Source organism: Ixodes scapularis, unplaced genomic scaffold (assembly GCF_016920785.2).
Source record: "Ixodes scapularis isolate PalLabHiFi unplaced genomic scaffold, ASM1692078v2 PGA_scaffold3__209_contigs__length_174095766, whole genome shotgun sequence".
Classification (NCBI taxonomy): Eukaryota; Metazoa; Arthropoda; class Arachnida; order Ixodida; family Ixodidae; genus Ixodes; species Ixodes scapularis.
Window position 1 is genome coordinate 96,099,417 of NW_024609868.1, and position 25,289 is coordinate 96,124,705.

A 25,289-nucleotide genomic window follows, 5' to 3' on the forward strand; every position below is an offset into this window, starting at 1 on the left:
CAATACTTTGGTAGTTTGACTTAAACTACCAAAATATTGAAAAGCTCCCCTTCTAGAAGTTCACTTCAAGTAGATATGGAGTACACTGAAGCGCCTAAATACAATATTTGATTAGTTTGTCAACTGAATTGCGGAGCATCGCACTGATAAATCAGCCCAGTTTATGTTATTGTTTCCTTTTTTCTATCAAGGACACACCTGATCAGTTCCTTGCACCTATCACAAACGGGGTTCGGGAACTACAACTACAACATTTGCTGATGCTGGAAAGCTTCAGCAGGTGCTGTGAACAGATACGTTTGGAGTGGTTTTGTTAGCACAATGTTAGTTCACTGAACGTGTATACTCACCATTGTACGTGATGTGAATAGTGACTTTAATATAGTGATATTAACTACCATATTAAATAGTCAACTACTAAAATGGAAAGGCAAAACAACTACTGTAAAATATTTATTTTTCGCGGGCTCAATATTTCGCGATTTAGGTCAAAGTTGGAGTTTTGGAATAATTCGCAAATTCTAATTTTCGCGACGCGGTGGGATCGCAATATAGATTTTAATATTTTTGCATTTTGCCGGAATTGTTCACGGGACCTATTTTTCGGAATTGTAGCCGATTCGCGAACTTTGCGAGAATTAGGTCCTCACGAAAATAAGGTCGTTTACAGTATTTTAAAGTGAAGATACTGCCTTGATTCGCTTCGTCCTGAGTGGTGCTACGCAGAGAAGCAATAACATGTATTTTATGAGCCGTTTGTGTGGATATTGTTTTAAGGACTGCGCCGAATTGTTATTAGTTGTACCAATGCCTTTTACTAAGAGATATCGTCCACGAACTTTAAAACACTGTTTCCCCTTTAAAAGACTCCCGAGGAGAAGATCGAATACTTGGAACTTTAATAAGCGCAGGGGTGGTCACCGAAAAAATTATTACCTTCAATATGTAGGCTATATAAGGCTCTAGAGCAGTCAACGGGACTGTGAATGAGCTGTTCAGTGCGTCATGGTGTTTGTGTTTGTGTTCGTTTCTAATGTAGCTTTGTGAGATGTATCTAGTAGTGCCTTCAAATACCACAGGGACACCATTTGCTGACAAAATCGAAAATAAAAAAAAATTGTGTAACCGGTTTTTAATGCACAAATGACATCTTGAGTGTGAAAGGATAATATTTTTGGTATACCTAAAATATTTTTTGATTCATATTTATAATGTATTTTGAATACATTACGCGCGTATTTCGAATGCGGCCAAAATAATACAGAATAAATACAAAATGAATATTCGTACTAAATATATTTCACCTTCGTTTGAAGTACGGCCTCTTTTTGCTAAGGGTTGTGACGATTGTAGATAGAGCCTTTTTCATGGCTTCCATTTCAGCTGTTGTTGATGAAACTAATTTGTCGAATTTGCCTCTCCATCTAATGTTCATTGCAGGAATGACAAAAGCAGCTGTTGCGCTCTGTCGACCTCGGTGTACAGAGCCGTCGGTGTATATTCTAAGTGCTCCCGGGTATAGCAGTGCGATAGCCTCTTCAGCAACTCTTCGAAGGACGATTTCTGAAGTGTGTTTCTTTGTGCGGATCCCTGGTAAATGCTCCTGGAACAGGAACGTGTGCTGGCGCCAGGGGGGATGGTCTACATAGGCAGGCGGTGTTGTGCTACGTAATAGTGGGTCCAAGAAATATACTGTCCTCAAAAGACGGTTGAACCTTGACTCTTTTTTTTCTGTTAGGCGTCTTATAAGGTCAGTTCCAGGTATTGATTTATGCAGTCGTATGAGGTGTTGCATGAGATTTTTTGTAATGCGGAGTGGTAGTGGTAGTGTGTCACTCTCACAGTACACCTTTTCGTTTTATGTCGCCCGAGGGACGCCAAGCGCCTTACGAATGCCTTGGCGTTGAATACGTTCAAGACGAAGCATTTGGGTGTTTGAAGGTTTGGCGTATGGCAGAGCGTGCAGCATGCGTCCCATCACAGTGCTGTCGTGCAATCGAAGCATTGAGGAGGGGGAGTTCTCCCACGATTGACCTCCTAGTCGACAGACTGCGTTGGTAAATTTGGTTGAAGCGGTTGCTATGGCGTCCGCCTGGGGTTTTCCCTGAAGTCTTGTATCAAGGGTGGCTCCAAGGAAGCGGTATGTTGTGACTCGCCGAATCGTCTTAGCTCCCAGGTATAAGTCAGTGTTAGGACATGACCGCCTTTGAATATGTGGGAAGAACATGTAAGCTGTCTTGCTTACCGAAATTTCAAGTCCGACCGTAGCCAGGTACCTACAGTTGAACAGAGGTTATTGCTGGTTGCAATGATCGGCGGAGTACGTCGCGTCTCAAGTGACTGGCCCATAGGCATACGTCATCCGCATAGATAGAACAGTTCACTCCTATCGGTCCATGTGGAATCTCTTGTGGCAGGCCAGCCATGGCGAGGTTGAAGAGTATTGGACTGAGGATGCTACCTTGGGGAAGGCCTCTAGTTTTCCCATGTATGCTGCTCAACGTAGTTCCCAGTCGAACCTGAAACTGCCGACCGGATAAAAAATTTGCCAGAAATGTCTGAATACGGCCAGTGATGCCCATAAAAGTAAGCCGCCTAAGTATGCTCCCAACATTTACGGTGTCGAAAGCTTTCTCAACGTCAAAAAAGATTGCAAGCGTAGTTTGTCGCCGAGTACTTGCATCCTCTATGCTGCTGATTAAGTCAAGGATACTATCTGTTGCACAGAGACCCTGGCGGAACCCTGTCATCTCATTCGGTAACAATTGATGTTTCTCGAGGAACCATGTCATCCTGTTCTGAATCATATCTGCATTAATTTTGCAACACATGATGTGAGGGCCACAGGTCTGTAAGAGCACGGATCGTGCGACGGCTTCCCGGGCTTTAGAATTGGGACGATAATTGACGTTTTCCACTCTTCCGGAATTTTTCCAGTCATCTAGATAGAGTTAGAGAATTGTAACAGTCCTGTTATCCCTTCTAGGGGTAAGTTCTGAAGTGCTTGGTAAGATATGCCATCCCGCCCTGTAGCACTGCGCCGGCGACATTGACGTAAGGCAGTTGTGAACTCTGAGGTAGTAAAGGCTTCGTCAAGTGGATTGCTGGAAATATTTGTTGTGGGCGGCACTGGTGATACTGTTGGTTTCCCCTCGTATGTGCGAGCGAAATCTTCTGCAAGCTCTTTTATTGTCTTAGACATAGCGAGGGCAAGTGTTTCAAAAGGTTGAATGGGGCATCTGTCACCGGTGAGGGATCGTATGATTTTCCATACTTTAGTCCCCGGTGTGTGCGCACTCAGTTCCTCGCAGAAGTTCCACCATTGCGACCGTCTTAAATGATTGGCATATCGTCGAAGTGTGGCCGAAATACGATTAAATGTCGTGCGATTAGAAGAAGTTGGGTGGCGTCGTAGACGACGCTGGGCCCTTCGACGCGCAGCGGTGAGATTAAGTAGTTTTAAAGCCGGTGACGGGAAGTGGTCTGGTAGACGGACAACTTTGGTGTTTAACATCAAGGCGCAAAGTATAGTCGTGACAATGGGAGCTGTCGATTTACTCACAGAATTTCGGAACTCGTCCCAATCAGTCACTCGGTACGATTTCGTGTTTGGCTTGCTGCATTCCGGCAGAGTTATCCAGATAGGAAAATGGTCACTGCCCATAGTATCCGGAGCAATTTTCCAAGAAAGCTTAAGAGTGAGATCATAAGCTGTAACATCGAGAGCTGAAAATGTGGAAGGTGGCCTGAAAAAGGTTGGGCCGCCTGTATTAGCTATAGACAGTTGAGTAGCTGAGAATATTTCTTCTAACCTTCGACCTCGGCTCTCAATTGAATCACTTCCCCAAAGCGTATGGTGCGCGTTAAAGTCACCGCAAACAACTAAATTTGGCTTGTGTTGATTGCACCAGTCTTCAAAGGCGTCCATCATGTCGTATTCTCTGCCTGGCCTGATGTAAATGGACATAACCGTAATGGTGGTTTTCTTAGAAGACACCTTCACAGCGACAAACTCGGCATCAGCAGTATTTAAAGAATCAGTCGGAATTTGACATCGAGATAACTCACGACGAACGTATAATGCAGCACTTCCATTAGGAAATGTAGAAATTGACGGGCAGCAGTAAGTCTCGTAACCTGCTATAGAATGGTTGTTGGGAAGTCCTGCTTCAGAGAAAGCAAGGATAGGAACCGGGATCCGCTGTAGGTACAAGGATAATTCTGAAATCTTGGCTTGGAGTCCCCTACAGTTCCATTGAAGGATTGTGGGCACAACATAATTTATGTGGTCTGCAGGCATCGTCGCTTTAAATTGAGATGCAGTTATAGTGTCTTTTTACAACGAGAGAATCAAGCTCTCCAGTTGTAGAATGCCTTGAAGTGCTTCCCTGTGAGGTCCTTGTGGCATGCTCATGAGAACCTGACAGAATGTCGCAAAAATTGCTTGAATTATGGTTGCTGCAGGCCGATTTGTGTCTGTTGGGCGTCCCTCTAGGGCGCTGCTATAACTCTTGTAGCGTCGTGCCTTGTGCTGATGCTGTTGTTGGGTGTCTCTTGAAGATGACGAATCATGTGAGTGATTCGCGCTGTCAATCTGGTGTTGAGGTAGAGACGGAAAATCTTCCTCTTCGTCCGACATCTGTTGAGAAGTGATGCTCCGTAGTCTACCGTGAGGTTTTCTTTTCTTTTTTGCTGCCTTCGTGAACCTTGGGGTCGGTGTTGTCTCAGCAACGTCATGCGAGCTTGGAGGAGCTGTTTCTGTGGGTATTTTTTCACCAGGTCGCAGAATTGGGCCGCGCAGAAACGCCTTCGTACGCGCCAGAGCTGCAAGGCGTGCCTTGCAGTTTGCGTAATCTGCGGGATGAGGGTCACCACAGTTGGTGCATTTCCTGACATCTTTGGGACAGTCGCGGTGGTGATGCGGTCCACTGCATTTCTTGCATGTGAGGGAGCCTGTGCAGTATTGTGCCACATGTCCCATTGCTTGGCATTTAAAACACCTCGGGGGTGCATCGGTGTGCTCATGAACGCGGTGAGTTGAGAAGCCAAGGCTCACCTCTGATGGTCGTTCTGAGTTTGGGCGAAAGGAGAGGACCACTCTGTCTGTCGGAGTTGTCTCTGTGGTAATTCCATTTCGTCGATAAAGTCTTCTGACGGCAACCACGCCTTGCGGCTGAAGGTATTCTGCGAGCTGTTCCACGGTGTACCATCGAGGTATGCCTTTGATAAGTCCTTTGTTCTGTGTGTAGGCTCTCGGAACAGACGCTTTGATGGCGACGCCGCAGAGTTCGGTGAATTTGAGTAACCGTTTCACAGCGGCTTCTTCAGCAACGTCTACGAGTAGGCCTCCTTTCTGAGTAAATCTATGGTGAAGAATCTTTCCACCTGCCGCCTTTGTTACATCAACGCTAAGATGCAGCGGGTTCACGTTTTGAAGCTTGGAACCGTCTATTGCTGGCAGGAGCAAGACAGGAACTCCTGTTGTCCTGTTTCGTCGGTGTGTCACAACTGTGAACCCATCGGTTTCATCAGTGGACTCCATCGCATCCGAAGAGTCGTTTTGGTGGTCCTCAATAACTGTAGCCTCCAATGAATGGCTTGAGTTGTCATTTGTTAATTCAGGGCGTTCCTCTGAGGCCTCCTGGATGTTTTCGTCGTCTTTTTGAGTCTGGTCCAGGGCAGGTGTGGTCTCTGTTACATGGAAGCCTTTCCTCATCGTGTAGAGTGGGTTGGTCCTCATTTTTGAGGTCGTTGCGTTAGCTACAGCCATTAGGCTTATCCTGGCTGTTGGTGCGGCCGTGCCTGACCACGTCTTTTTTCCGGTCTTTTGTATTGGTGGTTTTGTCCCTGCCACCAAGGAATGCTTTGGTCCAGTCGCGGAAGGGTTTCCGTGTTCTGCCGTTGGCTTTTGGGGGGCCATAACCCCCCGAAACAGGGAAAAAAGGAAAAACGCTGGAGCTATGAAATTTACTGCTCCTACCTTGGGAAAACTTCTTCTTCCTCCGTGATGCCCGACTTCAAGCCGGGAGTGTAAAAACTTCCACGTCGGACTAGAAGACGACGAAACAGCGGACAGAACAACCCAAAGTCACGAGCAAATCGACCGACGATTTTCACGAGCAGCGGGGCAGGCCGGCTCCAACCTTTTTCGCCTAGCTTCGATGTCGATTTTCTGACTGTAAATAGTGTACATAAAGTTGCAATCGATTTAAACACCATAACGTCCAGAAGTTCTATATGGTGCCGAAACCCGGGAACGAGACGCAACGAGAGGAACCTGGACGAGGAAACTACCGAAATTTTCCATTCAAGCCACGGCTGACGACTACTCATGGATCGTCTGAAACTGAAACGGAAGGCCCTACGAAGCCAGCTGACAAGGCTGATACCAGACATCGACGCTGCTCTTCAACGTGATCCGATCATCGAACGGGACATCGAAATCCTCAGGCAACGATTGGGTAGTCTGCATACCCAAATGACCGAAACAGATGTCGCCATCGAGCCTTTCCTGGGGGACGACGCGGAACAAGAATACACCCGGGCATTCGAGTACAACGACCGCGCCGTCACCTACCTGGCTCAGTTGGACTACTCAATCCGAACTCTACAACAACGAACCCCGACCGAAACAACAAACTCTGGAAACAGTGCAAGAATTGGAGAACCGACGAGTACCTTAAAGGTAAAGCTTCCCAAACTTGAGCTTCTCAAGTTTAACGGCCAACAGCGACACTGGCAACCATTTTGGGAGCAAATTCAGCAAGCGGTTCATCACAACGAGGCACTAACAGCTTGCGACAAGTTCACTTACTTGAGAACTTCGCTAACGGGAGAAGCCGCTGCAGCCATTGTCGGACTCCCATCAACGTCCATTTGCTACAAGGATGCAGTAGACATCCTTATTAGCCGATTCGGCAACGAGAAACGGCTCATACAAGATCATATGGAAAAGCTACTTGACTTTAACCTGGTACCTTCTGCACAAGACGTACGTGGACTTCGAGGTCTTTACGATAATGTGCAGGCCTTAAGTCGTGGACTCAAGTCTCTCGGGGTGAGTGAAGAATCTTGCTCTTCGATGCTACATCATCTCTTCGTGAGACTCCTCCCTTCAGAGATGATGTTTCACTATAACAGAGAGGCGATTCGACAGGAAGGAAACGCCCAAGAACAAAATGAGGAAGGAGCGCGAGCGCGAGTTCCTAGAGAACAGCCAGCAGCGCTAACATCTTTACTCCAAGCCTTGAAGGTAGAAATCGAAAGTCGAGAACAAACGTATACTCCTGCGAGATTGGAGCACCCTCTGACAAAAAAAAAACGAATGCACTGACAGGAGTTAAAAGGTATCCTGATAAGCAGAACAATTTTAAACCATCATCGTCTGCACTACTTCAACAAACGGATCTCAGAACACCGTGCTTCATTTGCAAATCCAAAGAACACAAGACGGAAGAGTGCACTTCGACAGTTTCACTGGAACGAAAGAAGACGATGCTACAGAAACACGGCAGGTGTTTCCGCTGCACCCTTGTGAACCACATGTCTAAGAACTGCCGAAGACGAATCACATGTAGGCACTGTCGAGGCCGACACGCTTCCACGATGCGCGACCCTAAATTTAAGAACGGCGGAAAAAAGAATGTCGCTGGCACAGCTCCGTTACAGCTAAAATTAACGACTGAGACTTCGGACCAAAGGATAGTGCTGTTACAAACGGCCGAAGCGTGGGCTTCTGGAACCAAAAACAAAGCGATGGCTAGAGTATTGTTTGACGGCGGTAGCCAGAGATCCTTTATAACCGAAGACTTATCTCGGAGACTGGGCTGCAAAGTTGTGGGAAGCGAACGACTTGCAGTAGGGTATTTCGGTGGACATAACCAAGAGAAGAACTTTCGAATGGTCTTCATTACTCTGCAAAGCAAACAGAATGTACATACTTACCACCTTGAGGCTCTTGAAACCAGCATAATTTCCGATCAACGACTGCCACAACCTGATAACAACGTCGTGCAGGAGCTACGTCAGCTGAATTATGCGATCGCGGTTATCGCTAACGACGACAATTCCAACCCTATCGGCATTTTAATCGGCGCTGAACATTATTGGGATTTTGTAACTGGACAAGTCACGAAACTCAATGGCAATATCAAGGCCATCGAGACGTCGTTCGGATGGACTGTGCACGGTCCCATGAGCCTAAGCTCCACAGTGTTACAACACTCCCAAACGGTCGCACTCAGGACGTCAGCAATAACGAGGAACACCGAAAACATTCTACGAAAATTCTGGGATCTGGAGGCTATAGGTGTCAAGCAAGACGAAAGCGATAGTACGAACAACTCCGTACTAACGTCCTTCAAAGAAACGATAACGAGCAACGGAGAACGTTACGAGGTATCCCTTCCTTGGAAGCCTTGGGTACACCTACAGAACAATAAGGAAGGTGCTGAAAAACGACTGATGCAACTCACCAGAAGGCTTAGACGTAATGAAAAGATCCTGTCTGCGTATGACTCAGCCATACGAAAATATGGAAAAGAGAGTATGGCGGAGAAAGTAGAAAGCGAAGACAGTGACGGTGTCACTTTCTACATGCCACATCAAGCAGTAGTCAAGGAAAGTCGAACAACCAAGCTCCGCGTAGTTTTGACTGTAGAGCCCACTTGTCAGTGGGCTCTACAATCAGTGATTGGTTAAGAGTGCAGGGGAAGCTCCTCCAGCAAAGCCCTCCTCCCTTTCCACTTTAGCTGAGCAAACGCTGGAGAGGAGGTGAGTCCCTCCTTGCCTCTTCTCCGGCATTCACTCTGCCAAAGCGGAAAGAATCGAGTGCTTTATCGGTGGAGCTTCCCTTGGATTCTTAACGTGTCGCCTACTATAGTGCACTCCAGAAAAGAGAACCTGGAATTACTATGCACATATTCCTGTGCTATGTGCTTCATCAGTCAGTTAGCATTTTGTTTTTTCTGCAGTAGGGCTCTCTTACTAGTGGAGTTGGAACAAGGAGGTAGACGTCACGTCATGTCACATCACGCCCCCCCTCCCCCCCCCCCCCCCGAGATTTTTCAAAAGTTGAATATAAACAATATGGGGGAGGGGGCAAAAAACATCGCCCCCCCCCACCTCCCAAATAGTTCCGACGTGTGTTTCTACCCATAAGAAAAAATTTCTTGTCGCTAGATTCTTGCTGCTGTGTGTGGTGCTTATAAGAACAGTGAATTGGGTATTTGTGGGAATTAAGCTGTCTGCTGTACAATGGAGGCTAATGCCTGCACAGAAGTGGGAAAGCCAATAATGCATTGTTTTTCAATGGACTAACGCTGTGCTTCTCAACTATCGGTGTTCCACGAACCCCTTGTGGCTCGGTGGAGAAGATGGGGGACCCCGTTTGTGGTGAAGAGAGGAAAAAGGTGTAGGTTAAATATAATAATGATTTAATAAATGGATATGACTAAGGGCTAGTGTGAAGTAGACTTCTCTTATTGACATACACACGAGCTCGCCCGAAAGCCGAAACGTTTCTCGATACGAAAAAAGACAACTTTTATTGCCGGGCTTTTCTGATGAGGCAGGGCTTCGCGGACCTCTAAAATGCCTTCACGGATCCCCATTTGAGAACCACGTGACTAACGAATGCCTCAGCCTTATTAAGATAGTATTTGCAGTTGAATAAGAACGAAATTTATGTTTATGCACCACAAGCTCTTCTCATTTGAAAGAGCGCCTCAAAATGACTAGAAAAAATCATTTTATTTCATTTGTAATGCATACCAATTAAAACAGCTCTAATACTGCCTTCAACATCCACACAAGGAGGAACTAAACGGAGAATCAATAATCGGGAACTATTAGACACTCACCGCGTACTAACGGTCTCCGCTTCCTCGGTGGTGATGCCGAGATGCGACTGGTGTCGCAGGTTGGCGACACAACATTTTCGTTCTGGCTGCTGCAGTCATCATTGCTGGCAGCGTTCACGGCGGGGTCTCTGTTGGATGTAGTTGGCATCATACTTAGATGAAATACTTTGATAATGAAAATATAGATACTAGCCCCTCCAGCATCTGTTGTTGCTTTGAGAATTCTACTGCTTTGTCTGCAATGTCTACACAAAAAAGCAAAGCAAATAAAGCACTGAATGTTAATTTGGCGACTGCATGCAGACGAGTAAGTAGGCTTTAGCCAGTGCAATGCTGATAACTTGAGCCTTGTTTTCTGTGCATCATTGAGGAGTGATTACATGACCGGATAAACAGGCCGGCACAGGGACTAAACTCGGGACAGATCCCTGGATTCTGCGGTTTAACCTTTTGCTCCAGATCCTTAGAGTTGCCGTGTGCTATATTTTCTCAGAGCACAACCAATGTTACAAGCTAACGGGGCCAATAAAGCAGCACCAAAAATACCATGTCACTGTACTCATCTTTCTGTGCTTGTGATATCAATGGTTAAACCAATGGACTGACCTCACTAAGCATTTGGTGCATGCGTGACGCCGCCATAATTTTATCTCACGGGAGGCAGACGGTAGTGCATGAGAGGGCTCGTGCCGTGCTGTCTCGTGCTCTACATGTGCAGAGGTCCAGCAAGGTTGTCGCACGTGCAGAAAGACTAGAAGTTCCCTCGATGCATTGCGACAGCGGTGGCATAGTCAAACTGCCTGGTGAGATCGGTCTATTAAGTGCGCTGAATGCACCGTGACCTTGCACTTTTAATCTCAGAGTCACTTTGTTTGTATTCTAGCCTTTGACTGTGCTGTGACTAAAGGCCGGTTCATGAATACAATGAGGCTCACATGTGGAGCCAACTTACATCATAATCGTAAAGCCACTGAAATCTCTCTGCACCGAAATCCATTTCAAGAGATCTCATTATGGTGACAAATGTGTTCTTGGTGTTGAGACTGCCTTTGACGCTCAAGTTTACTTCTTACTGAACTAGACAAGGTGTACAGTTTTTAGGCAAGATAGTCTTTTTTTTTTTTTTTTTGCGCATGCCATCAAACATGTTACTCTCAGATGGAAGTAAGTTATCGTAATCACAAGCACCATCAAGTTCTTGCAATGTCCCCGGTACCAGGCTATACTGAAGCAGTATCGGTGCCAAGTCAGCGCTATATTATTGCAAAAGTCGGTGCTGATAGCAGTGCACTGTATATGTGAAACGACCGCTATGGTGTAATCGACTTATAGCACACTCAATTACTCATTCCCTCTTCTCTTAGTTGATTTCAACACAGCCTCTGCAATCCCTGAGACCTAAGCTTGTCCCTTATGCTTATGGAAAGGCCAATGGTGCGGACGTTTTTTCTTATTAGAGCGCAGCTCTTGGGCGTCCGTTTCCGACTTGAGCGGTGTCGCCGCTGGCGTTACCGCGCGGTGCCTTATGGGACTTTTCCCATAATGCACAGAGCGGGAGGAAGGAGGAGGAAGGTGGAGGGGGAGGAGGAAGAGGGGGATGAGCACGGGAGGAGTAGATGAGGAGGGAGGAGGAGAGGGTACGGATGAGGAGGAGGGGCATACCGTCCCCTCCGTACTCTCCCCTCCTCCTCCTCAAGAGCTGTGCTCTGATTCGGCATCACGGGGAGTTGTAAACGTCTTCGTTGAAATGAGCTTGAACATGCCAAAATAATTTTAATGGTAGTTGAAAAATGAAAGCCGTTTACAACTCCCTGTAACACCGAATTGGAGCGCAGCTCTTGAGGAGGGGGTACTGAGGGTTACCTGTTCCCGGGGGGGGGGGGGGGGGGGGGGGGGAGGGGGGGGGGGGTCATGTGACCCCCAGAAAAATTTTTCCGCTAGATTTAGCGGGGAATTTTTTCCGCTAGATTTAGCGGGGAAAATTTTCCGCTACGTTTAACGGGAAAATTTTTCCGCTAGACAGCGGGGAATTTTCTCTGCTAAATCTAGCGGGGAAATTTTTCCGCTAAATTTAGCGCGGAATTTTTTCCGCTAGATTTAGCGGGGAAATCTTTCCGCTAGATTTAGCGGGTTAATTTTTCCGCTAGATTTAGTGGGGAATTTTTCCCGCTAGATTTAGCGGAGAAATTTTTCCGCTAAATTTAGCGGAGAAATTTTTTCGCTAGATTTAGCGGAGAAATTTTTCCGCTAGATTTAGCGGGAAAAATTTTCCGCTAGATTTAGCGGGAAAATTTTTCCGCTAGATTTAGCAGGGAAATTTTTCCGCTAAATCTAGCGGGGAAATTTTTCCGCTAGATTTAGCGGGGAAAATTTTCCGCTAGATTTAGCGGGGAAATTTTTCCGCTAGATTTAGCGGGGAATGGTTTCCGCTAGATTTAGCGGGGAAATTTTTCCGCTAAATTTAGCGGGGAAATTTTTCCGCTAGATTTAGCGGGGAAAGTTTTCCGCTAGATTTAGCGAAGAATATTTTCCGCTAGATTTAGCGGGGAAATTTATTCGCTAGATGTAGCGGGGAATTTTTTGCGCGATTTTTCCGCTAGATTTAGCGGAGAAATTTTTCCGCTAGATTCAGCGGGGAAATTTTCCCGCTACATTTAGCGGGGAATTTTTCCCGCTAGGTCTAGCGGGGAAATTTTTCCGCTAGATTTAGCGGGGAATTTTTTCCGCTAAATCTAGCGGGGAAAATTTTTACGCTAGATTTAGCGGAGATATTTTTCCGCTAAATCTAGCGGGGAAATTTTTCCACTAGATTTAGCGGGGAAATTTACCCATAATGCACCGCGCGGTTACGCCGACGGCGACGCCGACGCCAACGGCGACGGCGACGCCGCTCAAGCCGGAAACGGGCCCTATGGGGAAAAGAACACGACCGAATCGATTGGTGCTCGGGCTCCGACTGCCCGCACGTTTTTAATTTGCGCGTGACCCGCGTCACGGAGCTCGTGACGCGAGCTCCGTGCTGCGGCCATTGTTGCGGGCTCCTACAGGGCTCCCCCCCTGGTAGCATGGATCGTAGGAGTCTCATATCACGTCCGGGTCACCATTTATGGGGAAAAGAACACGACCGAATCGATTGGTGCTCGGGCTCCGACTGCCCGCACGTTTTTAATTTGCGCGTGACCCGCGTCACGGAGCTCGTGACGCGAGCTCCGTGCTGCGGCCATTGTTGCGGGCTCCTACAGGCCCCTAAGAGCTGCGCTCTAAAAAACAATTACAATTAAGATATTACACCAGCTGATGCAGAAAGTACTGAAATTACAGCAGCAGATACTTTTAGTTGAAGTAAACTGCACAGAAGTAAGAATGACACAACAATTTAAGTAGGACCTGGTAACTATGGCTGGTTGGTCCCCCGACTCGCACATTTGCAGCAGCAGCCTGCGGGCCGGTGACTGTGCATCTCCTGAAATGAAACCAAGGAAAGGCACCATATGCGATATATTCAGTTGGTGTTGTGCATGAGCACACTGCTACAGCTCAAAATCACCTAATATGGCAAACAGCAGATGTTACGGGACCTGATCTGTGTTTGAAATGGTAATCTAATACTTTTTACTTGAAAAATCTGCTAAACACACCCGGTTACTTTAGAGAGAAGATCTTTTGTAGCAATGGAAGGGGGGCAGTCAGAACCAATAGTTCAAACAAATGCCCTGATGTAGAATGACCAAAATTACTGATCATGCCGTAGTTGCATAAATGGAAAATTAAATCTCCCATATCAATACAAAAAATGTCGCCTTGCTGGCTCGTAGGCAAAGTGCTAGCCTACGAATCCTCCAATGGGGGATGCAAACCCCGGCCGACGTGCCCGCAATCTGACATGGGCTTTTGCGGGGAAGGTGCCGTGTAATCGAGATTTCGGCTTCATGTCTAAAGAGCCCCCAGGTGGTTGAAATTAATCCTTAATCCACCGCAGCGGCATGCAGGATGTCCTGCACCAGTTTGGCACGTAAAACTCTTAAATTTGACTTCTTTTAATACACGGGCTGGGACCATGGGCGTACCAACCGGTGGGGCAAGGAAGCCCCCCAGTTTTCAGAGGGGGGGGGGGGGGGGGGGAAGGGCAAGGCATGTGTTTTGCGCCCCCTGAAACAGCCGCCACTGGGCAGGGCAAACACTAGCCGGCTGCGCCACAGGGATATCAAGGGCACTGCCCCCGGCCCTGGGGGGGGGGGGGTTCTGGTCTGCCTCCCCATTCAAAAACAAGTTGGTACGCCACTGGCTGGGACACTTCAGTGGTAGCTGTTAGAGCAGACAGTTCCCATTAAGCAGACGGTGCCTGATACAAAAGTCGAATGCAAGCTTCTACACCGTGCACATCTGGTGCAGCTAAAACACACAGTCCTGAGAAGTGTGGTCGCACGGTTTGCTGTGACAAATTGAAGGGATCACGATACACAATTCTTGTGGAAATTATCACTTACCGCTTAAATCTCTTGGAAGGGCACCATCAGTAATTTGCTCGAAGTACTTCTAAGATATATACTACCTTGCTAGACATGTACCAAGCGGCGTAGACTTTCCATTTTCCCCGGGGGGGGGGGGGGGGGGGGGGGGGAGGGGGGGGATGCTGCGCATTACCTTCTCGACAGAACTGGAGATTGAAGCTAACGAAAACACGCTGGTATTCCATTTCCCATGTATTTTGTCAATAAAGGCAACGTGGGCGTTATTTTGTTTACATGCCGCTACTAGAAGCTCGTTACATGGCACGTAAACAGCGTCTCGGTAAGGATCATGGCCCGGGCCTGGGGAGGGCACGAGCCCCGATGCCACCCATAGTCTACGCCTATGCACGTACCTACTACTAGGGATGAGATGAAGTGATACTCAGTTTGTGCCATGCATTGTTGATCTGCATCTTAGAGATTTATACGTGATAGATATTGCGAGTTTCACTACACAGTCACTCCGTACTGGTGTTTGAAGAAAAGAGAACCGCGTTTTTCTTACCGCAAAAATGAACTGCAGATCGCCATAATTACTGTGGCGCTATCGATCCCATCCGCTAGCATTCCATTTCGGCGGAGATCTGCAGCGTTCGGCAGAGTAGTTTTTTCGGTGAAAGGCAAGGAAAGTAAAATTTGTGTCGCAAAACCTTAACACTGCATCGACGTTTTAGTTTGAAAATTGGACTATGTGGTTCAGTACAAAAGAGCTTAACAAATCAGACGTACCATTCTCGTCTCTCTTGGCTGCAGCTTGCCCTGTAGCCACTGCCGCGGCGGCGGCCGATCCCGACGCGGTGGCAGCTTCCCTTATCGCGAGCCCAGCACGCTGGTCAGCTGACGCACTGACCCGCTGAATGGACACTTGTCCTGCCGCCGTGCCCATCGTGGACGAAGCCACTGCACTGCTGCTTCGTGGCAGCACCTTCGGCAAAGAGCCGAACTCATGGGCCAAGTCTGATATTTCTTGGAGCAGCTGTTCCTTGACGGTGTACTGTTCTTCAGTCCCGGATCTACATTTTGTGAAATTCGGGAGAAATGTGAATGAAATTCGCCACGCACCTTGCATCCTTAAGTCTCCAATAATAATTGCTAAAATAATTATGACTTACTTCCTCAAGTTGCTCCGGTCTTCCCGGTGGAAATGCCCAAGAAGCAAATCACATCGCTCCCGAACCGAGTGAACGGTGAAGGATCGACCAGTGGCCGCATTTAGATTGTCAGTCACCGCCGTCCACTGCGTCGCATTCCTCAGGGGGTTCAGGGCTACACTTCGTGTAGCAGCAGGATGTCGTCCGTTATGGCAAACCTTCTACGGGAAGCAGGCTGCGAAGCCAACGACGAAGCACAAGCACCACCGTCCATCTTGGCACGTTGAGAAGGAAGGGAAGAAAGGGCTCAGCCAGCTGTGCCAGCCAGCGAGCACGGAACGGAAGTTCCGGAAAGTCTCGCCGATTCTCGTAGGTCTCGAGATCCGCTATTTCGTAAGGCGCCTCCGCAACCCCGTCCGCAACTCCGCAAGGTCTGCGCTAGATTGGCGCATGCGCAGTAGTTGCGGAGGCGTAGCGGATAACGTAGCGGAGGCGTAGCGGAGACGCCAGAACGATCTACGAAAACTCCCTAATGTGACGGAGTTGGAGCGGCATACGCTGAGCCACTACGTCAGAGGCATGTGTACGTCATTCTCACGTTTTGTTTCTTTTTACTTCTCAGAGCGAAATTGAACGATGACGTCATGAGTTTCTCCTCCCGGTGTTGGCTGACCGGGCGTTCACGTGGTCACCGCAACGCGGATGCGCTAGTTTGCGCTGCCCTGCGCGCTTATCGGTCTGTTACTCCGCTCATTTTCTCTTTCGTCTTCTCCCCTTCCCCCTCTCCCCCGGGCCACGCGAAGCGACCTGCGCGCGTCGCGTGTCCTGTCCCTCGCCCCCCCTCCCGAACGTCACAAGACCACGTGGTTCGACGTGACGTGCCCATGACTCTGACCACACGAGACCAATGTTGCCTGACGCAACCGAAGTTTCGGTTTCGGTATCAGCTGGTGTTTAAATTACGATTACACAAATAATATTTCACATTTCGCGAATCCGAAGACGTAGAGTTGTTTAGTAGTGCTTTGTGAAATGGAATCACATGTAAGCCTAAATGTTTCGGAATTGAGCGGAGTTGCCCTTTAATAGCAGTTCTTTCAGTATCAACCATACAGAGAATTAGCTTGTCATATTGTTTGTATTAGCTGTTCTCACGGCAGCTGCATAGCAACAGCTAATTATAAGCCGATTCACGGCTGAGGAACGTAGCCATTTAAATATTATGAATGATAGCGGATTTTATTCTGCTTGATTACGATACGAGTACACAATTTACGAATTGCATATAAATATTATTTCCAGGCCGACAATGTTAGTAATTTGGTCGTACACATAAACCAACGCTACTATATCCACTCGGCTGGGAAACTGCCATAGGGCCTGCTTTAAAAAAGTGACTCCGATCCGTACTCCAGAACTGAGCTTATGGCGATCGCAACGCTGCCATTTGTCCCGCAGCGTCCACTCCGGGAACTGCACGGCTCCACGTCGAGCCGGATAAGGGCCGGTGGCGCCATCTCGCTGGGCCATCTCGCAGTAGCTACGTAAAGTAACTTTCATGTTTCAACTCGTCGCTAAAGGGTGGCGCCGTTATCGTATTTCGCTCGGTGTCGGTGGACGCCAGCGGCCCAGATTTTAAGAGTGAGTTTCCGAACTGAGGGTTCTAGTAACGTTGACATAGACCCTTTCCACAAGTGTGCGCCATCTACTAGCTGCAGCGCCAATAGTTCGAGTTGCGTCAACGAGGGTTGCGTCAACGTTCGGTGTGTATGAACTCGGCTCAGCTCGTATTAAAAACGAGCGCCGCGTCAGCGCTCGGCAAGGACTCGGCCAGGGCTGAAATCCAATCAAACGCACCGCGCTCAGGATGGAGGGATGTATGTCAATGGCTATGCCCTTTGTAACGGGTGGTAGCTTGCGCCACCTAGCCCAAGTCTAAAAAGATGAACGAGTTGAGGGATGAATAGATGGATGGTAATGGCTATACCCTTTGTAACGGGTGGCAGCTTGCGTCAGCTACCCTAATATTTTGTCATACCTTCTTCTGTTTAATTTGTATAAATTTTGTTTTAACACACCCCTTCCCCCCCTTTTAAAGTATTTCCATTGTTTGTTTTTGTCTGTATGTTTACCCCTCCCTAGATACTTTCCACTAACCTTCCAATCTCTTCTTAGTTACCGCAATTAATTTCCTATTCATTCGTTCATCCATGTCTGCAAATCCCAGTGCCCCCTCCAAATCCGTATTCATTCTCCCCAAGAAGGTGGGACGAAGCCCCGTGCACCTTAAAATTACATGTTCTATAGTTTCCCTTTCGCATTAGCGTATGTCGCATAGAGTGTCTATTTCCTGGAATTTAGCCCTGTATGTTTTCGTTCTTAGCACCCCCGTTCTAGCTTCAAACAGCCCCCCCCCCCCCCCCCCCCCCCAATGAGCTCCCCAATAAATTATCATACAACTGTTCCTTTATTTCTTGTTTTTGTGCCCTGTATATTGTTAAAGCTGATTTTCCCTGTATTCTCTCTTCCTACAATTTCCTCTCAGTTTCCATTAATCCCTTTTCTACTGATATGCTCTGATCTGCCCCATCCCGTTGAATGTATTTAAATCTCAGCTTGCGAGTTCGGTTTGTCCACTTGGTGTTTAGACTTTTCATGTATTTTGTACTTGTACACTTTCCCTGCTCACCGTGTATCCTCAATTTCGGGTAGTCTTTGTTCAAATTTTACTTTCGTTTCTCAACTGTCGAAAGATGTCCAACCCATATTCGCCCTGTAGTCCCCCATTTGGTGTATTCCCATGTGTCCCGAATACTAACCTACCTACACTCCTTTGCTGTATCTCTAAACCTGCCTGGGTTTCTGACCTCAAACCCAATACCGCATCCCAAATGACAGTCCTGGCACCATGGCTCCCTTCCATACACACCTAACGACTTCATATCTACTCTAGTTCCAGGGTGCCCTGTGTTTAATAATAGCTGAATCTCGTTTCCCCTTTGTTATTACAATATCTTCACGTTCTTTTAGATACTTTCTTTTCTCACTTAACCATACTCCCAGATATTTTTACTTTTCTACGTGCTCTATTACTGTGTCCTGTACCTCCAAGGGTTTTCTCTTTTCGTCCTTGAAAACTATTATACCCGACTTGTCCCTACTGAAGTTTAGGCCTAAACTGTCCCCTTCCCTGCTGCGAATCCTTATCAGTTCCTGTATTGTTTTACGACTTTCTGCTACGAGCACAATGTCGTCTGCATACATTAACCATGGCAATACTTGATTTATTTAATGTCCATCGTCAATGTAAGTCAGGTCAAAACCTAGGTTGTGCTCTAATATTTTTGTCCATCTCACTGAGGTACATCATAAAGAGCAGGGGAGACAATGGGCAACCCTGTCTAAGTCCTCTTTTTATTGCTGCTGGTCTTATAGTTTCGGCTTCCCATGTTATAACCCCCATATTTTCCGTATAAACCTGTTCTAGAAACTTAACCATTGTTCCCCCTAGCCCATATTCCTTCAATTGGTCCCAGAGTGTTTCCTGATTCAGAATGTCAAAATGAAAAAAATGCTACCGATAATGGCCTTTGACTTCTCATTGCTATCTCGATATACAATGAGTGATTGCGAATAAGTTATCATCTAGTCGTCTATCCCTCCTAAAACCGTTTTGAAACTTCCCCAGAATCTGCTTTCTCTCTGCCCATTCTTTTTAGAATTTGCATAGCTAGTCTGTATATTACTGAATCTACTGTGATTGTCGGAATGATTTTATACTGTCTTTGTCTCCCTCAAACTTACATAATAATCTCATCCTGATTGATTTCCAGCCACTAGATACCTCCCTTCCCACAAGTATCTGGTCAATCGCGTGCCGTAGTTTCCATTTGCTTGTTTTGCTATAGAATTTTAATCATGATAAAACTAGTAAGCAGCTAGGCGAGCTGGTTTAGGTTGCACATCGTTAAGACTGGAGACGGACGGAAAGAATAGGGACAGGACACACGTCTCAAACTCAGCTAACAACTTTTATTGAAACCATCGCTTATATACGTCTTCTCCTGTACCCACATCATGACAACTGCGCACGTCCAATGGCTGACCGTTATACAATCCCTAGACTAAACCACCCACATAGCAAAGGACACGCCTCGATAGGACGTTCAAGTGACCTCAAAAAAACAATGGTAACAAAAGCCGCAAGAAACCAGCCCTGAACCCATAACAACTAATTCCCACGCAAAACGGACGAATCTGTATAATAACACTCTACCCTTCGAAAACCCCAAGATTACTATAACTGATAGGTCCTTGGCTGACCTCTACTGAAATCCTAATTAACCGCCTACGGAAACTGACATTCATAGCGAAAACACGTCCAGTGACCTCAAAAACCACACACATCGAGTGACCTCTGTTAGTATAAAAAAAAATGTCTGTGTGAAATGATGTTTCTGTGGTTTTTGAGGTCACTCGATCTGTGTGGTTTTGAGGTCACTGGACGTCCCCTCGCTAAGAATGTTAGTTTCCGTAGGCGGTTAATTAAGATTTGTGTAGAGGACAGCCATGGGACTTATGCGTCATAGTTATCTTGGGGGTTTTCGAAGGGAAGGGTGTTATTATACGGGTTCGTCCGTTTGGTGTCCCAATTAGTTGTTCTGGGTTCAGGGCTGGTCCCTTGCGGCTTTAGTTGCCATGGTTCTTTTGAGGTCACTTGAACGTCCTATCGAGGCGTGTTTTTTCCTATGTGGGCTGTTTAGTCTACACTGTTAGAAAAACTCCTGTCAAAATATGGGACACAAACATGCTAACCTTGTTGCCACAACATGTACTGTATTACCGGACTACAGGACATGTTCCATACTTCTTTAGTACGGGACATGTTGTTGCTGTATGGGCAGCCACAACAAGTTCCATACACCATCATCACGGAACAAGTACTGTATGCTACAGGAAATGTACCATCGTGGCACACAGCAGCACATGTTCTGTTGCAAGCCATGCCAGAACATGTACCATTTTTACAACGTACATTACATGTTCCAATGCGTCCAAAACGACACAGGTTACATTTCTTGTACGTACGGAAAAAGTTCAGTCTTGTTTGTGATAGTACTCGCCCCAATTTATGTTACTGCCGCTATTCATGAGTACATCCGGGCTTTGTATGTCACATGCCAAGCTCCTCCTTGAAAAAGTTGATATGCGACATGCAAAACAGGGATGTCCTGGCAGTTTGCAGGCGCAACTTGATGCACGTCTTTGCAACATAAAAATACCTGCAATGCGCAAATGTTCCCCAAACTTGTATGTATGGAAAATTTGAACTGTCGTATCTAATGCGAGCACTATCCTGAAAACAGAACAATGAATCTGTGACATATATACTCAGTAGAACAGCCAGGAATGCCATGAGAAAGTGTTCACATGCTACGTCAAGTTTAGAGAGCATTGCACATGTAGTGACGGGGAGAAAGGCAGATAAACATTTGTAAAAAAATCGTTATCAAACTAAGTTCACGCTTGGTCCTTTTGGTTCCAACCCATAGCAGCGGACCCATTGCAAAGAAGACTGAACAGTTTGCTGCTTCAAAAATATTTACATTTATTTTTCTTTTAAATGACTAGAGCAGATACACAATAAAAAAAATACACAGTTCATGCCGCAAATATTTGGGGGGGGGGGGGGGGGGGGGGGCAGCTTAGCCATAAAAAAAATATCAAAGTGAGCAGTCTCCTAAAAAAATGTGACCAAAAATTATGCTGACATGCTACATCTCGAAAAGAACCATCTATATTAACAATAGAAAAGAAAGATTAATCTAAACAAGCACCGAAGTTTCTTTCCACTACTTTTGGAACTTCGAGAACTCTTGGAGGGCTCCCTGCGCCTTCAGATGCACCAAAGCAACTTTTCTTGACGACTGCCGGGACCCCTCCTGCGGGTTCATTGCCACAAGTCGCCTGAAAAAAAAGATAACATAAGTAATGTGTGGGATTTCTTAGAGGAGGATGTATAACAGAAGCTAAGGAGTTCCTGGCTCCTTCATTAACTTCTCTATCGGTTAGTAATCCAATCTGGACAAATTCTAAACCTCGTCTATAGTATACTTTCAAGCCGAGACACGCCCTTAATTTGGACAGTCCGTGCACACACCATGAGCCTCCAAGTCTGATCCTTGCATCAAGACGAATTGTGATTGTACACACACACAAAAAAAAAAAACGATTCAGCTTACTGGCATCAGTTCTCAGTAATAACTGGACACATTTCGGATCTTGTGTCAGTACACAACGCTAAAACATTCTAAAACCCGAGACGGAGGCTACAAAGAAGGACGAACACATCCGTCTCAATTGAAACGTATGTCTTCGAAGCCTCCATCTCGGTTTGTAGAATGTCATATTAACCAGCTCGCCTGTCTAGTAAAGTTGTACCCAACGATACTTCGGTTAAAAAAAGGAATTCACAGTACCAGTAAATGCAATATTACAAAAAAACTTGCCTGAAGTGCTTAAGCAGAATATCCTGGTTATTATTAGAGGGAGGTTATCATTTGAGCCCGTTCTCGTTTCGCCCTTCTCACTTGGCCCTTCTCAAAACAACCATTCTCAAAAAGACCTTCTTTCTTGGACCTGGCGCATTTGGTCCTTTCCCGTTTCGTCCTTCGCATTTCAACCCTCCTCATTTGAGTCCGTTCTCGTTTCGCCCTTTTCACCTGGCCCTTTTGAAAACAGCCATTCTCAAAAATATCTCGCTTTGACCCATCGCACTTGACTCGTTCTATACGAAAATAGTTTCTTTTTTTTTTTGGGGGGGGGGGGTTATATTAATAAGTACATTGATATATTTTGTGCGTGCGTGTGTGTGTGTGCCACGCTACAGGCATACTCTCTCTGCCAAGGATTTTAGCAGTGCGTCGAGATCGTCGCGAAAAGCTACTAGCTGACAATAAAACAGACCAAGTATTTATCGCAGCCAGATCATATTCCGAAATGTCACGTTTTTTGGGGTCTCTCGACCTGGGACAATGCCAGCACTTCTATATTGCAGTGTTTCTCAAATGGGGGTCGCGAAGGCATGTCTTATCAGTCAAGCACGACAATATTAGTTGTCTTTCTTCACGTCGTTAAGAAACGTTCCAATTTTTGGGTGGGTACCCTCGTGCGTGTGTCAATGAGATAAGTCTACTTTACACTAGCAATTAGTTATATCCATTTATTAAATCATTATCATGATAGCCTATACCTTTCTATTCCCCTCACCCCGAGCGCGGTCCTCCATCATCTCCGCCTTTCTACAAGGGGTCCGCGAAACATCAATGGTTGAGAACCACTGCTAATATGTATGCTATTTCTGTTCAAACAAAGTTTCCAAATTAAATGTTCATCGCTTTTTTTTTCGTTTGCTTAGAGGAAGGGAAGGACGCGTCATTGTACGATTCTCAGTGCGCACCTCTACACATAACATATACCTAATGGTATGTTGGGGGCCCAAGCAAGGTAAGGCTCATCAACAAAGCCGCGAAGGCATAACAACGTTAGAAGCATGCCGAAGTAATGCCTTTCGGTCGTAGGGCGAACGGGCAAAATGAGAATGGGCCCAGTTGCGAAAAACACGATTCGGATCTTATGAGAAGGTTCAAACGAGAAGGACCAAATGAGAATAGGACGAAATGTGCAAGGTTCAAATGCGAATGGGACGTTTTGAGATACACCCATTATTAGAATGCTGAACATTCATGTCTTTTGGTTCATATTACTTATTCTAACTGATAAGCATAGCCCGGTCACAGGTATATTCGTGTGCCCCTGCAGAACAAGGGCTCATGTATTTGAAGCCGATCGATACTAAGGCGGATAAAAGTATAAGTTGCATGCTCCGTAGGATGCACAAGTTCTAGTATTGGTTCTATATGACAATGTATCTGAATACCAGATTCATACTGATTCTTTCATTATATTGCAACATAATAATATGACTGACAGAGAAACGGTCCTCCCAAGCAGGTCACGCAGTTACTGCAGCACATCCAATTAATGTGAGCAACGAATATTTTCAAGCGAATTGTGAATAAGGGTGTCTAGAAAGCAGCACGTTAACATCAGGCCTTTGCCTTTCTTAGTTCGAAGTTTCAACAAAAACATGGTACAACATGTTCCAGGTTGCTGTTGAACGTGCCAAACAAACACAAATGCTAACGCTAATATGATGCTCTACAAAACATATTTCTTTCCGAATTGCTGCCGAAAGTTAGACACTTTGTTTAATGTAATTGACAATGCCTCAGCGAAAGTGTGACCAAGCTGAATGAAACCCTTAATATCTACATGGGAATACTGCAATACGTTTGAGGAATCGTTATGCGTCTGCTACACCGAGCGTTTTTTTTTTCGTTTTTTTTTTTCTTACAGTTTTGTTTAAAAAAAAAAAAAGCTATGAAAGCTACACTTATCCGATTTGTGCGAGTGAGTTATACGCCCAGGGGGCATTTGGGGATGGTTCGTCTTCGCGATAAGTCGGCTAATTAATTAAAATTCGTTAATTAACTTTTTAATTACTGAAAATAGTCATATGGTCCCAATTAGAAATTTGCTGAGCGTCGTCCAAAACCCCTAAATCAGTAATTTTTAGAAAGACTTTGAGCGCGTTAAAAGAGCAACAGTGCGCTGAGGTTACTACTCGTGGAGCAGGTACAATGCTGGGGCTAAATAAGAGACAGAAAAATCGCACAGGCGCCTTACCGCGAAAGCTAGCTTTGTATGTGCTCCACGAGTTGTAACTTAAATGCACTACTACGCTTCTCACGCGCTGAAGGTCTTTCTAAAAATGACTGATTTAGTGGTTTTCGATAACGCTCAGCAAGTTTCTAATTGAAACTATATGTCTATTTTTACTAATTAAAAAGTTATTTAACAAATTTTAATTAATTAGCTGACTAATCGCAAAGATTAGCCACCCACATAATGTCCCCATTGGCGTATAACTCACTCGCAGAAACCGAATAAGTGTAGCTTTTATGGCTTTCTTTAAACAAATCTGTAAGAATAAAAAAAAACGCCCTGTATATGTACAGTACTCACCAAAGGAACACGCTACTGTATTACCTCTGGAGATTACATCAATCCATGACGTAGCGCACAAAATTTTTGCATTAAGCAACATGTTATAGTTGTCGTTCGGCCACCGACAAGTTAGCACTTTTATAAGGTAATGAACAGTTGGTGTGTTCCTATAAGTTTCGGAAACATTGCACATTGCCAAATGAAAACAGAATTTGAACTTTTTTTACTTGTACCATATTATATAATGTAAACGAAATATGTTTCGAGGGCTCAATATTTCCCGATTGAGGTCAAAGTTGAAGTTTTGGAATAATTTGCGGGTTCTAATTTTAACGATGCGGTGGGATCTCAATATAGTTTCCAATGTGTTTACATTTTACCAGAATTGTTCGCGGGACCTTTTTTTTTTTCAAATTGTAGGCGATTTGCGAAAATTAGGTTCTTGCGAAAAATAAGTCGATTACAGTCTTCGAAATTTCTAATTTTGAGCCAAATTGGCTTTGCCGGAAATACGTTGAAGAGCACACCATCATTCAAAAGTATGCCAAACTGCTTAGGATGTTGGCAAGGACACGATAACAGATTAGCTACATAATTTATTGCTAACGGCCTATTATGTCATTAACGCTGTCAAAAAGTATTTAGCAGTTATTGCTGCTTCCCAGACAAAAAAAAATCGCCTATTTATTTCTTCATGAAATGCAATATCCACTAGACAATTCTACCACTTGAAGGGATTAGAACTGTCCACACGATAC

The 25,289-nt window shown here is 45.8% G+C and overlaps 1 protein-coding gene across 1 annotated transcript; it reads left to right on the forward strand.

Annotated features, from left to right (window-relative positions):
• Nucleotides 1-6,478: 6,478 nt before the first annotated feature.
• LOC120844826 lies at nucleotides 6,479-10,941 on the forward strand. Its single transcript, XM_042292805.1, has 4 exons — nucleotides 6,479-7,057; nucleotides 7,157-7,252; nucleotides 7,363-8,397; nucleotides 10,864-10,941. Exons 1-4 carry the CDS (start codon nucleotides 6,479-6,481, stop codon nucleotides 10,939-10,941), a joined length of 1,788 nt encoding a protein of 595 aa, XP_042148739.1.
• The last annotated feature ends 14,348 nt before the right edge of the window (nucleotides 10,942-25,289 follow it).

Coding starts and splice junctions, on each gene's coding strand:
- LOC120844826 (XM_042292805.1), top strand. CDS start 6,479: ATGACCGAAACAGATGTCGCCATCGAGCCTTTCCTGGGGGACGACGCG. Junction 7,058..7,156: donor GTGGACTCAAGTCTCTCGGG/GTGAGTGAAGAA, acceptor GCGATTCGACAG/GAAGGAAACGCCCAAGAACA. Junction 8,398..10,863: donor GCAACGGAGAACGTTACGAG/GTATCCCTTCCT, acceptor ATCCATTTCAAG/AGATCTCATTATGGTGACAA.